The sequence below is a fragment of the Phalaenopsis equestris genome, unplaced genomic scaffold (genome assembly GCF_001263595.1).
Source record: "Phalaenopsis equestris unplaced genomic scaffold, ASM126359v1 Scaffold000326, whole genome shotgun sequence".
In the NCBI taxonomy this organism is placed as follows: domain Eukaryota; kingdom Viridiplantae; phylum Streptophyta; class Magnoliopsida; order Asparagales; family Orchidaceae; genus Phalaenopsis; species Phalaenopsis equestris.
In genome coordinates this window covers 923,948-939,853 of record NW_018164768.1, presented here as the reverse complement: position 1 = coordinate 939,853, position 15,906 = coordinate 923,948, and the positions used below count along the sequence as shown (strand labels likewise).

Genomic DNA, 15,906 nt, shown 5'->3' with positions numbered 1-15,906 from the left:
CTCCTTAGTATCTAATCTATTATAAAGATCATTAAAAGCAGAATTTCTAGCGTATCAGATTATTCTTTTAGATTCCTTGCGGGCCGTTTGATATTGTTCCCAATTCTCTAAGCTTTTACATTTAAAGTAATTTTTATAACAAAACTTCTTATACTTTATTTTTTCTTGCACATTATTATTCCACCACAAACTATTTTTATTTATAAAAACTTTTTCTTTTGATTCTCCATGCACATCTTTTGCTACTTGTTTAATAGTGTTTGTTATTTTATTCTACATAACATTTGTTTCTTCATGAATATCTCAAATTTTGAAATCTTGAATTTTACTCATAAAAATAATTTTATTTGTGTCTTCTAATTCTACGATGATGAGTCCTAGTATTCTTTATTTTACAACTTTTATTTTTAAAATCTAGAACTAATGAACGATGTTGGGTATTTAAATTTTCACTTGGAATAACCTTACAATCTTTACAATCGTGACGATCTCTTCTTCTTATAAGAAAATAATCAATTTATTTTTTATTAGATCCACTCTTATAAGTAATAAGATGTTCATCCCTTTTTTTGAATAAAATATTAATAATAACAAAATCATATGGTAAATCAAAATCTAAAATAGCTCCACATTCTTCATTAGTTACTCCAAAATCGTAGCTACCATGAGTATTTCTGAAATTTTTTACTACTCTACTGGCATGCCCATTTAAATCTCCTCTAATAAAAGTTTTTTCTTCAAGAGGTATCATTTGTATTAAGTCTTCTAAGTCATTCCAAAATTTATCTTTAGACCTTGTATCTAAACCTACTTGAGGAACATAAACACTTATAATATTAAAAATCTTAGTATCAATGATAATCTTAAGGGGTATAATTCTATCTCCAACTCTATTAATTTTTACATCATTATCTTTCACTCTTATCTATAATTACACCTACACCATTTATAGTGCGACTCTTACCAGAATACCAAAGTTTAAAACTTAAATTATCAATCTCCTTGGCCTTTTCTTCAACCCACTTAGTTTCTTAAATACATAAGGTATTAATTTTCCTATGAATCATAATATCAACTAATTCCATTAATTTACCATTGAGAGTACCTATATTCCAATATCATATCCTAATATTAGTTTCATCGACTAACTTCTTTATCCGTATTCGCCCGTAATGTGAGAACCCTTGCTAATAAATACTCACAATGAGCGAGATAAATACTCACAATGAGCCTGTTGATATAATGCTTGTGGCAATTTCAATATCTAAATTTGAGCATTTTTTGGATTTAATTGATGATCATCATTCAGTTTTGCCCTTAGGAGCGATTTTTGTAGAAGAGGTAATGATAACTGATTGAAGATTTATTTCTTTAAGTGTAATTTGTCCTGAGGTGAAGACTATTAAAAATAATGACCTGGATTTAATTTAGCCTAATGAGATTTTTTCTAGGTAATGTGGTGGCAGGGATAGACCCGATCTTGTTGCCCACCACTGGCATCGCAGAGGATTTAGTTGTCTTCAAGCCCGTTATGGTTAATTGGTGTCAATTTTTTTAGGGTTGATTTCATTAGGATTTTGTACACAACTATATAGATATTTATATATATGTATGTATGTATGCGTGTATATTCACTTATGTTTTAGATCAGCAAGAGATTTGGTCATCTAACCCCAAGTGTTCTACTCTATAATTTTCTTCGAGATTAGTGAATTTTATTCTCCCATGCATTTGGTTTTTTCTATCTTTCTGTTTTCCGTGTAGATCTAAACTATTCTTTTTTGCTTCTGATATTGTAAACACATTAAATTTATAACTTCAAGCTTGAGCTCATGGCTCAGTAAGCTCAACTCATGAGCTCCTTAGTAAGTTGAGTACAGGCTAGCTTGGCTCCCCTACCGGCCTTTAACCTGATTTATACAATTTTCAGGCAATGTGATAGTGTAGATCTCTACCATATATTTCAAAAAAAATTGCAGATCTCAAATATTTCTTATGCATCCACATATTGATTCTTACCTATAAAACTCAGTTAATATTTTTTCAAGTATAAATTAACATACAACAACAACAAAACCTTTATCCCACTAAGTGGGGTCGGTAAAAAATAATTTTGGTGGAACACTAAATGCATTTGATTTTTTTTCTTTTATTAGAGTTTTTGGGCAACAATGGTCTTTTGGCATTTTTCTTCTTTATTTTTTAGAGTTTTTGGGCAATAACGGTCTTTTGGCATTTTGTAGCACAAAGAAAAGGCTTGAACCAAACCTGTGCAATCAATCCAAGTTATGCACAACAAACCGACTGCATGCCTGCCAAATAAAATCAACAACTTTCCACCACAACTTCTCCAATGGTTGCTTCTCATCACAACCATGAAGATAGAAACAATCATAACAAACAAAGTCTTAGTAAAACGTAATGCATCATTAGAGAATTAGTGATAATAATTAAAATGATTTTCATGAAAATTAGTGCACAAATGCTTTTCGCACCTAGTTTTCACGAGAATTATTTTTAATTCTTGTCACTGATTCAATGATGCATTATGTTTTACTAAAACTTTGTTTATTATGATTATTCGATCTTCAAGGTTGTCATGAAAATTAGGTGCGAAAAGCATTTACCCACTATATGGCAATATTTTAGCACCTATGATTTAATAAATGAAAAAGAAACCTGGAACTTGATTTGTGCGCAATGCAGCACGTTTCTATCATAGTTTCACAAGGCACTAGGGGAGCTCTTCTCTCCTTGTTTATGTATTTATTCCGGGCTTCAAAGTGATTGAGATAGCAAGGACGGAAATATTCGGTTTATTATAATATCTGGCTATTTTATGTTTTATCAGGGCCCTGATCTTTAAAATGTAGAAATCTTACCAGTAGATGGCTTAATTGGTACTGGATCGAAGATATGATTACACTTTCTTAACAATTCGAGCTTTCATGATTTCCATTATTCTTATTTGGCCATTTTATTTCCCCAGTTACATGATGCCTTCTGCTTTTCCATAAATCTAATCAATATAATGATCATTGCTTTGAATAATGCAATTCCTTTAGTTTTGCTGAAATTTTGTGCTGGTTAAGGGAATCTTTCCACAAGTTTACACAACCAGATAAAATATTTCTATAATAATCAAACTGTGTAAATGGTCTTGTTCTTTTGCTGTTTTGCAAACTATAAGAATTGGATGATTTCTTCAGCATTGGGGACTTTCTAACTACTCCTATATCCTTCTCCTTGAATGAATCATTCCTGTACCACTCGCTTCCTCTGTGTAAAGGCTCCGGAGTAATAAAATAGGACTGGTAATTTCATTTTGAGACCTTCAAATTTGTTGTTCAATTTAGACGGAATAGAGGAAGGGTAATTTATTTTAAAAAAGAATAGAAGGAAGGGTACTCAATTCAGACGTTTTTTTTTCTGCATGTGCTCACAAATTCATCTACTATATGAAAATCAACCCATTTATATATATGACTACTCATGTATGGATTTTCTAGTCTTTGTTACTTGTGTATGAACTCATGTGTTTGTAATTATTATTTGAGATTGCAATTCCTTATGCTATTGTAGTTCTTATAGCTAACATAGTTATATACAAAATTGCACATTTTCTGAAGTCTAGTAGGACCTTGAAGCGTAGGTTTATCCAACCAGTTTCTTTTTATTTTTCCACCTGCTTTGCACACATTAAAAACGATGCAAATTGTTCTGATTCATTCATCCCAAGTTGCCTTTGTTATTTGTTTAATTTGTGAACAATTGAATGTGTTACCTTGGTAATGTTTTTTATTGAATTATCTTTCCAACTATATGGAGCTGGCTTAATTATTTGCAGGATCAGTTGTGATTTTCAAACCGTATCCACATAGGATTTCTTCCTTCTTGGCTAACTTCTTAATGACTCAATCTTCATGTGGAATTTGTAATTAGTTTTATAATTTATTTAGTGCATTCAATTATACGCTCTGAATATATTCCATGCATAGTTATCTTAAAGTTGGCAACCTTTTTTGTTCCCGCTCTATAGGATCATTTTGCTGCACTTATTTTTCTTTCTGATTGCTTATTCTCTGCAACAGCATTCTTTGGTGGCCACGAGGGAAGCACGATAAAGTGATTAGCATTGACGAGGGAAATCTTTTCTTGTGGAGCATAGATTCTTCTTGTAAAACAGCCAAGGTGTTGTATGCATGGAATACTTAGATCCACTTAATATTCTGGATGAAGTTATTCTATCAACCCAAGATGAAATTTTATTTTTGCAGTTGTTTTTTCTCTTTTCCTTATAAATTTTCCATATTTTCAATAATTGTAATACCAATGTCCCAAATATTGTACTCTTTTTTCCTGTCCTGTCACTTTGATTGGTTTTTGTTATAAGAATTAATTTAATCTTTTGGATTCCAGAAAGGATGACTCTTTTGGATTTTACATAAAAAATGCATTCAAACACTAGAACTTCTTTTAATAGTATGATATCTAGGTCTGATCTTCATGTTTTTCTTAGTTCAAATATCTCATAATTATATCTGCAAAAATGCAACACAGATAATATCACAAGAATCTGTTGGAATGCTTCATAGATTATCTGGAGGATCATGGGACCCTCATGACCAGAATGTTGTGGCAGCCTTATGCGAGTCTTCGCTACAATGTTGGGATCTCAGGACCATGAAGTATACTCATCTTCGTCTTTCTGTGTTCTTTTTTGTATTCCTCTGATGTTTTCATGTAATTTCTTCAGCATTGTGATGTCTGAAACATCAGTGATCATGTCTTCTTATGCTTGTAAGCACTTTATGCTTTATGCCAAAATGTAGTTTAGACATTTATTGAAATGATTGGTGAAGGATTTTCTGAGAAAAAAACAATACTAATTCTCCTTAGATTTCATTAGAGATGTTTACAAGATAACTAGTAGAGGAAAGCCAAATCAGCCACAAAATCCTAATGCTAGAGAATAGGAAACTATCAACGATAGAAAATTCTAAAAACAGAGAATACTACAAATAGAAAAATTCTAATTTTGACCCTAAAATTCCGACATTAGTAATGCAGATTTTGCTAATATTTGTTATTTAATTGTTAAATTTTCATTTTTATTACTTTGGTGCTAGTATATGATAGGAATATAAATCACGAATAATCCCAACTTTACCGTGGCTTAGAATCAATTAGAAACTAGACCATACTGTGGAATAGTTGGATCACACCGATTCGATAAAAAAACATGAACAAAAATTCAAACAGAAGCAAAATCAAAATAACCATAAAACACGAGAATTTACGCGGAAAAACCAAAGAACGAGAAAAAAACCATAGAGCCACACCATAAAAAATTTTTACTGTGAAATCCAGAAGGTTTTACAAATAACTCACACAAGTTTTCTCTGCACATACAAAGAAAATTTATAGGACTCACTCTACAATCTTTACTCTTAGATCCGATGCAAAAAATCACGCTGAATCACCAAAATCCATCACTTCGACACTCATCACCTTCACCGGGATGCTCGTCGAAGAATATCGAAGGAAGTAATAGCAAATCATAACTTCATTAAAACCATAAATCCTGAGACCAACTGCTCCTGCGCATAGGCGCTTGGACTTGGGGCCTATGCGCCAAGCTCTCGGGGAACATGCACTTTAGTTGGCGCCTAAGCGCCCTGTCGTGTCCACCTTAAAGTGGGCGCAAATAGGCGGCGCATAGGCTCCCGCTCTTCTGTTCTACTAACACCCAAGTGGGTCCTTAAGTGCCCACAACCCGGCGCATATGCGCCGGGTGCCTTGTGCTTAGTCTCCACAGCCCAACAGTATAATATACATATTTTTCTGGAATAGAAGCTTCATTAACTCCTAAATTGTAGTACAAGGATGAAAGTAATTTTTGTTTTTGTTCAAGCTTTTGTTTGTGTAGAATAACTTCATGATGTTTTATGTTTGCCCTGCTCCTACATAATGAAAATCTTAGAAGATGAAGTACATAATGTTAAGTAAATGGGGCATTAGAAATTTTAGCATTTGCATCTCCTTTTATCACTGCCATAGTCATGCTAGCTATGCGGCAATTCTTCTGATGGATGGTTTATTTTTATCGAAATCTCAATACTAGTGACTTATGTTTTAATTTTCTTTCGGAGCCTTTGATTTGTAATCATTAATGATGATGTGATTACGATGCATAAGCTGGAAGTGCAAAATATTGATATGATACATTGTTTTTCCGTTCATTTCATATCTTCCTAAAATTATTTATATGTAACAACTAAACTGCTTGTTCTCGGTTCCTAGGAAGACAAACTCAATTGAGAATGCACATTTCAGAGACGTAGATTATAACCCCAAGAAGCAGCATATAATTGTGAGTATCCAAATATCTTCTGATGGAAGCTTTTTTCACTGTTTACATTAAATGTACAATTTTGTTATAGATGGATTTTTTAGATATAATCAGGAATGCTTATTATGATGGTAGAAGTAAATGTTCGATTTGATTTCGCAATTTGTTTTTCTTTGTTTAAATTTTTACTAATTTACGTTTGACATACAATTAACTTTTTATGCCACAAACAACCTCTTGAATTAAGATCAAGCAAGTTATTTAGAAATTTCCGAATAAGTACATTGTCAACACCCTCACTTGGCAAGTTGGTTAGACTTGTTTGGACAGCCCAACTAGAACATGTTATAGTTATAGGCTTGTATCTTCGGGTGTGATTCCATGGCCGCATTTTCAGTTTCATTTGGCTGGTGGTTATCTTGGGCCATTGGTAGATCTGATATAAAGTCGAGCTTAAGTGAGTTCATTTTGGCTTGAGATGTTAAAAGGTTGATGATACATAGTCGATTGAAATCAAAATTAATTCAAGTCAACCAAAGTTAAAATTCATTTTTGAGTTCACTAGAATAAAGTATTTTTCATATACATACATACATATATATATATATATATATACATACATATACATACATACATATACATACATACATACATATACATACATATATATATATATACATATATATATATATATAGATAAATCCTTTTTAATTTTGGGAAGTACTCTTGAGCAATTTAAAGTTCAAAGGGATATCTCAAGTAGATTGGAGTGGTAGTACTTCGAAGGGCATATATTTCCAAAATGTTGCCCAAAATTTGCCTTGGATAGAAAAAAAGCCTATGAGTGCTGACCTCATTTTTGGTGAGGTCTTTTTTTCCTCTTAGTGCTTAGGATCTAGTCATAGGATTTTCCCTTTGACTATCCTAGAAGATTAGAGATGAAACTCACATAGAAATTCAAACCACCTCTTAGCTCTCTTCGAAACCCTACGTGGGGTGGTCTCAAACCCTCAACACTTTGTTGCACTTGTAAGCTTAGGACCAACTTGTGAGGATTCGAGGATGAGTTCCTATAGGGTTTAGAAGCTTCAGGAACATCCATTACGACTTTTGTACATTCGCGCACGAATATCACGATTTAGAGACGGTCGACACATTAAGTATTGCAATTCACGTCACCTATGTCTTTATATATTGCATAATTAATCAAAATTTAAATAAAGTTTTGAAACGGTCAATCGTGAACGAAAATTTCGAGGAAAATCGAATACGACACATTTTTGATTCTATCGTCGATGAGGTTGTCCGAACGACCTCGAATGACGAAACATACCGTGTCGGCGCGTCCGAAACGTTGAATTTAACCGGGAGGGACACCAATTTTGATATGATTCCGAACGAGATCAAATTGTGTTCGAATTGGCGGATTTTAGATATTAAAAAATGGGTGAAATAAAAGAAAATAAATACCTAAAATTCGAACTCCCCCCTTTTCCTCGCGAAGGATAGACCTAAGGTCCCCTCTTCCCCGTGCTCTGGTAAAGTTTCCTGCCGCCCTGCTTCACCTACTCCCTGCCGCGCTCCTGCTTTATGCTTTCCACTCCCACTCTTGCGCCCTTGTCGCCACTCACATGTCCTCCGAAGTCTCGGCTCACCTCCCAGGTAAGTTCAGGTATGTTTCTCCTCCCATCCTTGGCTATAAAAACCCCATTTGGGGGACTTTTGGGTTGGCCAAAATTCTGGTGTGAAGGGGAGGTGTTTCCAAAATTTTGTAAATTGCTCGGTTTTTTTGTTTGTTGATCGGCCTTCTTGCTTGTTTGTTTGGCTTTCTTTTTGCTTTGGTATGCTCGACAGGCCTGTTTGCTTAGAATTTGGTGGAGAACCAGGTAAGCATAAACTTGCATCTCTTTCTTGAATCACGTGTGATTATCTCAGATTGACTTTCCAGTCATCTGGATGCCAGTTTTATAAATAGCAATGTTTGGAATGCTATTTATGTAAAGTTGAGCTTTCAATTAGTCTATAATGTAGATGCATATTCTGTTATCATGGAGTTTATGGTAAAATAAGCATGAAGGCTTATTGCATATTTCTTGAGGATTGTTGCAGTATTGTTTTGCCTACTAAACTAGTGAAATTTTATTGGGAGGAGCAATATTGATTATTGACATTTTGGGACGCCGAGGTCTTGTTCTCCTCTAATGATGATGAGGTATCATAACCTCTAGAAACCTGTTCTACATTCTTTATTTTTGGAGATTTCTCATTTGAAATCGGTCAACAGGCTGCTTCTTTTAAGGATTCTTTTTTTTTTTGCACACCTGATGGAATTTTGACACTTGGAGGTGAGAAAAAAACAGGTAAGTTTACACACTTAGCCCGCAATTCTTCTCTATTTGCATATCGACACTTTGGTGCTTTTGAACCTATGCATTAATATGCGTATTTCACTAAAGGGGGCAATTTAGTCAAAGCTGAACCTCATCTTGGTCTATCTTTTGTCAGATCATTTGTATATTAATTTATCAAAGGATGTTGGAGCTATTTAAGTGCTTAGATTAACTCCTCACCCTGCAAAGAAATTTTCTTCTTTGTTTATGTGCCCGTTTATGTTAGCTTTCTCACTTTTGTTTGGTTTTAATTTTATTTGGTGATTTGTGATGTTTTCATGGTGAGAAGCAATTCATTAACAGAAAGGGCATGCTGGACCTTGCTATTGATTTTCTCAGAAAAAAGGGGGATTTACATATATGCGATTGAATTCTTAGACATTAATTTATCTAAACCTAAGGTTGGAGCTTTATTATAAATGTCTTATATTTCTTGCATTACCAGACAATTCTTATATATTTACATATCCAACACTCAAACTTCGACATTTATATATATACCAAAATTTCAAATGGCTGTTTTTTGCTCTATGTGTGTGTCAATTTGAGAAGATTTAGGGGGCTTTCATTTATCGATTTGGGTAATTTAAGTTCTGATTTTTAGAGGATTTTATACATCGATTTGGGCACTTTAAGTGTTGATTTTTAGAGTCATTTATACATTGATTTGGGCACTTTAAGTGCTGATTTTTGGAGGCTTTTACGTACCTTTTGGGACTGATTTGATCGTTGTTTTGAAAGAATTTAATCGTCTTTAGGCCGATTCACTTGCGGTTTTGCCCCTTGCTTAGCTGGATTTTTTTAGAAGTGAGTCGGTCTTCTTTTCCTTTGATTTGCTTTTGTTATCTTTTTCCTTTTCAATTGTTAAGTCAAAAATAGAAATTTCTGATTTAATTATTTGGAAAATACTTAAAAGATATTTGAGGATTAGTAAGAAAACACTTCATTGAGGGTAAAACACCTTGAATCACTTCAAACACGAGTTAAAGTGTAGACATCCTAAATTTTATAAGCACACCCAAGGTGAGAGTTAATCTACCTAATTTTCAATCAAATGATGAAACTAAGCATTTGACCTTAATTCAAGAATTGATTAAAACACTAAATTTAAGGATACATTATGATGTGGTTCATGTCTTCCTTAATTAAATCAAGTAGTGAAATTCCCGTCATGACTTAACCGACAATAAATTCTCTGGCAATTGGGGAGATTCCCAATGTCACATATAAGTCACATACTCCTAGTTCTTTATACGTGACATTGTGTTTTGTTTTACTCGTTCGTGTGTTTTTTATTATGATTTTATTATACCGGATTTTCTAGCAACTTGTTTAAGTTACCTGTAATTTACTGCCTTTTTTATTGCATTATTTACTTTAATGCACTTGCTAAATACCTTGGGTAAAGAACAGTAAGACATATGCTAAGAGGTACACTGAGCCCTTGAGACCCAACAATAATTATACTTGCAAATACAAAACATAAGCTAAACTTGGAGTCGTTACAGTTTGGAGCTTGGAACGAGTCTTCGTGGGCAGCACAACGGAGAAGCAATAGGTGGAGGATGACGATCTACAACAACATATCTTTTCCTAGTTTAAATAATGTCATAGGACTTCGAGGTGGTCTGCCTAGCGCGACAGAAATCCTCACTTTATCTTTTAGGCATTTGGCACAACGGAGAAGCAATAGGTGGAGGATGACGATCTACAACAACATATCTTTTCCTAGTTTAAATAATGTCATAGGACTTCGAGGTGGTCTGCCTAGCGCGACAGAAATCCTCACTTTATCTTTTAGGCATTTGCAAAACCAAGTTATGCAATTTAAACCCTAACTCGCTTTAGGTTCCGAGATTGTCGTCCGATACGATGTAAACCCTCATATCTTTCAGGTCATTTGTATGACCGTGTCACACAAATATAAGTCATAACTAATAAAATTGACAGAATTAAATATTAAGTAATACATTCTCAAAATTAAAGCCAAACAATAGGATGGTTCGGAAAGTCACCAAGGTCTTCTCCTCAGGATTCGTGACATCTTATACTTTTCTTTCTTTTGATTCAAGAAATAAATGTTCTCATTTGGTCTCTTTTTCCTACTTGACTTTTTTATGTTCAACTTTGAAAACCCTGAACTTTGAATTCATGAATATAGATACCTCTGATCATCATCGAAAGTTCTCTTAAGTGACATCAGTCATTTGAGAGGTAATTAACCATATATAAGGAGCTTTAAGAACCCAGGTAATATAAACCCTATCTAGTTTTTAATGTTAGTTAGGGGAATCTTTCGGTCAACATAAATGTTCAAAGGCTGAAAGGTTGTCATAAATTTTTTAGTTTATTTAATCGAGCCTCATGGATAAGTGATATGTCCATTTCTCGAGATATGTATGTCACTTGTAGTGTTGTGTTCTTTTATCCATTTTTCGGGATATGTATGTCACTTGTAGTGTTGTGTTCTTTTATTTAAACTATCGTCTATATGGGATCGATTTGGTATCTTTTTTTCAAAATTAAATAATGGTATCTTATTTTCAAAATTAATTAATTACTTTTTCATACTATATATATCATATTAAATCAAATATCTTTTTCTCAGTCTGACGGCCGACAATGAGGATTAGTATATTCAACCATGGTTTAAAAATTCAATAATAATAGTTCTTCACACTAATTGATTCATAACAAATTGGCGTAAAGGAATAACACTTTGTTGAATGTACTCAAAGATATTAGTATGCATCTCCTTTTTGGAGGGCATTTGTATAACTATTTTAGTTGGTCATACCCAATTGCAATTCACCTTGAAGCTCATTGGATGAGCCGCACGTGTCACGAGGATCCTTTATTGTGAGGCTTAATTCTTAGGAGTCAATCCATTACAGTAGAAGCCAACATCTTGCGTAGGATTGCCATATCTACGGGCTACTTAAAGTAGGGAGCCTTGAGCTAACCCAAGATTTCTCACTTCAAAGCAAGACCTTAAGCTCATGATAGTGGTATCTAACTTGTTAAAGTGTAGGATTCACCTAGATAGATAATTCCAATATTTGAACGCTTATTGCATTAGATATATAGTGCTCGAAAAGTAGGACTTTTGGTGCTATGGCCTATACTGAGATATTTGTGTGGAAATTATGGGATTATGGGCTCAGCTTACATTCTATATGGTATATATGGGGTTGATACCTAACTCGGAGATGTGGATAAAATGTAGGTGGTTATTGCTGGCTCCAAAATTTCACATCCCGGGCTCTCGCTGAGAGTTTTGTTGTTTTACGTCAAATTTTTAAAAAGCAAATTAGATTGTAGATAAGATACTACGCAGAGATTTTGTCATTATTTTGTGAGAACTTTAATATATGAGATTTAAGATTTCTTATAGGCGCAAGTCCTTATAATTAATTCTCCTTCCTAATAATGGGAGAACACTTTCAATTAAGACTACTTGTTATGTATTAAATATTCATCGTATATTAACATTAGATTTAAGTTTTATGTTACAAGATTTATCATCGTGAACTTAAAATAGATGGTGAAAGAAATGATGACGAACCTGAGCAAGATTCTATTGTTATGTCGTCCTGAGGTGTCAGAGGTAGTCAACCCAACTTGACTATATTATCATTGTTAGCAGACATGAGTTTCATTGTCCAAGGAAACCTTATAAACTTGGGGCGATATTTGTCTAAGAGAATACTTTTATGTCAAGCTTAATTAATAGAAGGCTTTTTGCTATATCGAACATGGCCTATGCTTCACTGTAAAAGGGGAACATAACTATTATGGAACATACGTAATACATTTATGACCATAATTTATTAGTGTTACAAATCACCTAATTATAGGACTTTGGTTGCAATCACCTTTTTTTTTGTGGAGTTCTTGGGCTAAACTACTAGGAATGAGGATTCGGGCCACGTTCTTAATATTGTGAGATTGTTTTGAATGTGAATGTATAAAATATATTTGATCTGACATTTGTTTTTGTGAGCTAAATTTAATAATAGATTTATCACCCTTGACAAACTGGTGCGGGTGATAGAATTTGAATATTTTAGTTGATTGATTTGAAAACTCGATTTAAGAGTTAATGTGAATTTGATCCTTATTTTTGAGATTTTTAGATAACATGATCGTTATTAGGGTAAGATATTTGAAACATTTTTTTGACAATGTACTTGAATTTTGTTACTTTAATATTTTTAGAAGAGTGTCAGATTTGTCAACTCCAATCCCGATAAGGAGTATCACATTTATTAGATTAGAATTATGACCCTATTATATAGACAGTGCGGTCCGGTAGTGAACTTATATAACTTGATTATCTTAAGCTTGATTTTAAAATAAAGAGTTCTTACATTTACATGTGTAAACTTTCCAAGAAGGAAATTTGCACATTGCTAGATCGAGCAATTTGAGTGAAACTTTAATTCAAACCTGCACTTCATTCTCAAATTGTTCAGTTTAAACTATTAGTCTATTTGTTTGAGCACATGCGATTTGTAAATTTTTATATTTGAGCATCTTAAATAACTTCGCACTTTTTTCAGGGCATTTGCATGTTTTATAAGATTATGTAATTTGAGTTGCAAAATATTATATAAAAAAAGCATTTCTTAGAACTACCTTGAAATAAGTATTGTGTGTGAATATTTTATCATTAAATTGTTCACAATGTTTTATTTTGAATTTTAAAAGATTTCTTCTGTCCGCTTATACAAATGTTGTGTATTTGATGGCGAATATGACATTTTAATTAGTTTGAACATTTAAAAGATATTATTCATTTAATTTTAATCCTCATATGCTGAATTCTTGATTATTCATGGATCATAGAAGTCATGCGATAAATTTTTATTTATGTCAAATTTGAAACTTTTAACTTCAATAAATTGACCTAGATATTCTTTTAAAGGGTTATACCATCACTCAGTAGACAATTGTGAAAAACTTAAACAAGTCATGACACATGTTTAGTTCTTGGCCGTGTAAAGTAACAAATATTATACTCATAAATCTTTTTTTTGTTCACAATTTATATTTATATTTTATAATTTTTTATTTACTGCATATTTAGGCTCAAATGATCAATTTAAATTTTGCTTTTTTCAAGTTCTTTCATGTGAAATTTAGGTAGTCTCCCAGTCTCTTACATGCATAGGAGGCATCAACAAAGTTATTGAGCTTTCAACCACGCTTAAAAAAATGTGCATGGTTGGTGTTGTGTGACATTGTGGTTGTATAGGATATTTAACCCGCCGTGCTTAAAAAAGCACATAGGCCTTCAATGTACGTGCTTGAGCCAATTGCAAACATGAATGCTTCTATCGAGTTGGAATAACACAAACCAGTACTTATCTAGTAGTTTTTCTCACCATTTTAGAACAACTTAAACAAGCACTTATTTAGCAAAATTTTCCTTCTTTTGTTAAAAAAAAATCAAACAATTATTTGTTTAGCAGATTTTCTGTTTGGTTGGAAAAAAATCTGCATGGGTACTTAGGATTTCTTATATTTTATATTTTTGTGTGTGATGCAGTCAGTGACGACGAGACAATGCATAACCTTAAATTTCTTTTATTTTTTTTTACTCTTTGATTTTTATGATTTTTTAAAATATAATATAATATATTATATATATTCCAAGAAAGAAAAAGGGGTGGAGAGGGTGTTCTGGATAAGCAGAAGGAGCATACTCAAGAAGGCGGGCATGTGGGGCATGTGAATAGTTGCATGAGAGAGATTGTGGGTGAGTTCAAAAGGTTGTAGTTGAGGACTCTGAGCTTTTATTAAGTTTGATTTTTATTTAGCCCCCCTTCCAGAAAGGTGTGGAATTCGATCCTACGCAGGAATCAAACCCCCGACTCGAAAGACTTACACCAAAGGCCGCAACCAATGAGCCAGGCTAAGAAACAAACTAAATTATATATATATATATATATATTATTAACCTTATTTAATTTAGTTTAATTGAGTATGTATAATTATTATTAATTTTTTATCATTTTTTCTTTGCAATCGTCGTCACATGGCTCTAAACTAGTGTCATAGGCTTACATAAGAAAAACTTATATTTCACATTAATGTAGATACCCAAGCAATCTGGATATGTCCCTTTAAATTTTGATGTTCCTAACACATCAACACAGTGCGTCTTCTGAAGAGATGTCATTTGGTTAGCCTCGACCGCTATCAATGTGATTTATTCTTAATATGTCGTCTTTAAGTTTGTGCGCAGCAGCATGGACACGAACATTACATTAATATGATGGCATGACATATCCGCAAAAAGTTTTACACGAAATCTCATGGACACAATATTATATCTTTTCAAATATTAATATAAAATAAATAATTTAAGTAATTTCTATTAAAGGCATCATAAGGTGAAATATAATATCATATACATATACTTTACAAAAGGATTAGAGTTATTGAAATAACGGATCAAATGAAAAAATAATTATAATTTCAAATATATGAATAATATATGATAATTAAATTCAGGTTCTTGATAATATTTTTTCTTATCTTATCCATATAATTGCTGATGAAAGCCTTCTCATTGTAACCAAAGTCCGTATTAATGGAACTTTTAATTATAGATACAGAATTAAGACATCTTATATGTATTATTAATGCAAAATGATGCTTCATAGGATAGGGCCGGGACTATTTGGTGCATGATAATGATGATCTTCTAATGATGACTAGTTTATGTTTACTGAATGTCGGTTTTACATACAAAAATTTTTATGTTTTGAGCTTAAGATCTAAAGTTTTTCATTTCATCCCAATATCATGTATTGGTTATGTCCCTAATAGTTCACCTGCAAATCTAATCTTTCTTTTTTTTGCCATGATTGTTCCATTTTATTTTGTTTTATCTTTCATTGGCCTTCATATATGTTTGCTATGTGTTAGAAGTTTGATATTTCGTCCATCTATATATATGAAAATTTTGGGTCATGTAAAGTAATTATTTGTATGGCACAATATATATATATCCAACACACACATATTGATATTTCTTCCAATATCTATATATATCAGCGCGTGCGTGTGTTGGAGTTTTAGTATCATCTATTTTTGGTATGACTCAGGGGCTTGGTTTGGCAGAACCGGCCAAGGGTTCAACATGACAAGGAGTCT

General features: G+C 32.9%; 1 protein-coding gene across 6 annotated transcripts in view; it reads left to right on the top strand.

The window, feature by feature from the left end:
* Nucleotides 1-4,091: 4,091 nt before the first annotated feature.
* LOC110025747 (WD repeat-containing protein DWA2) overlaps nucleotides 4,092-15,906 on the top strand; it is a gene marked incomplete at its 5' end in the record, with an annotated part of 23,991 nt that continues 12,176 nt past the window's right edge. For all 6 annotated transcript variants that reach the window (XR_002294149.1, XM_020726385.1, XM_020726384.1 and 3 more), the window contains 3 exon segments: nucleotides 4,092-4,191; nucleotides 4,561-4,688; nucleotides 6,304-6,373. Coding sequence is in view for 5 of the 6 variants with exons in the window: in XM_020726385.1 (XP_020582044.1) it covers nucleotides 4,092-4,191; nucleotides 4,561-4,688; nucleotides 6,304-6,373 (298 nt within the window).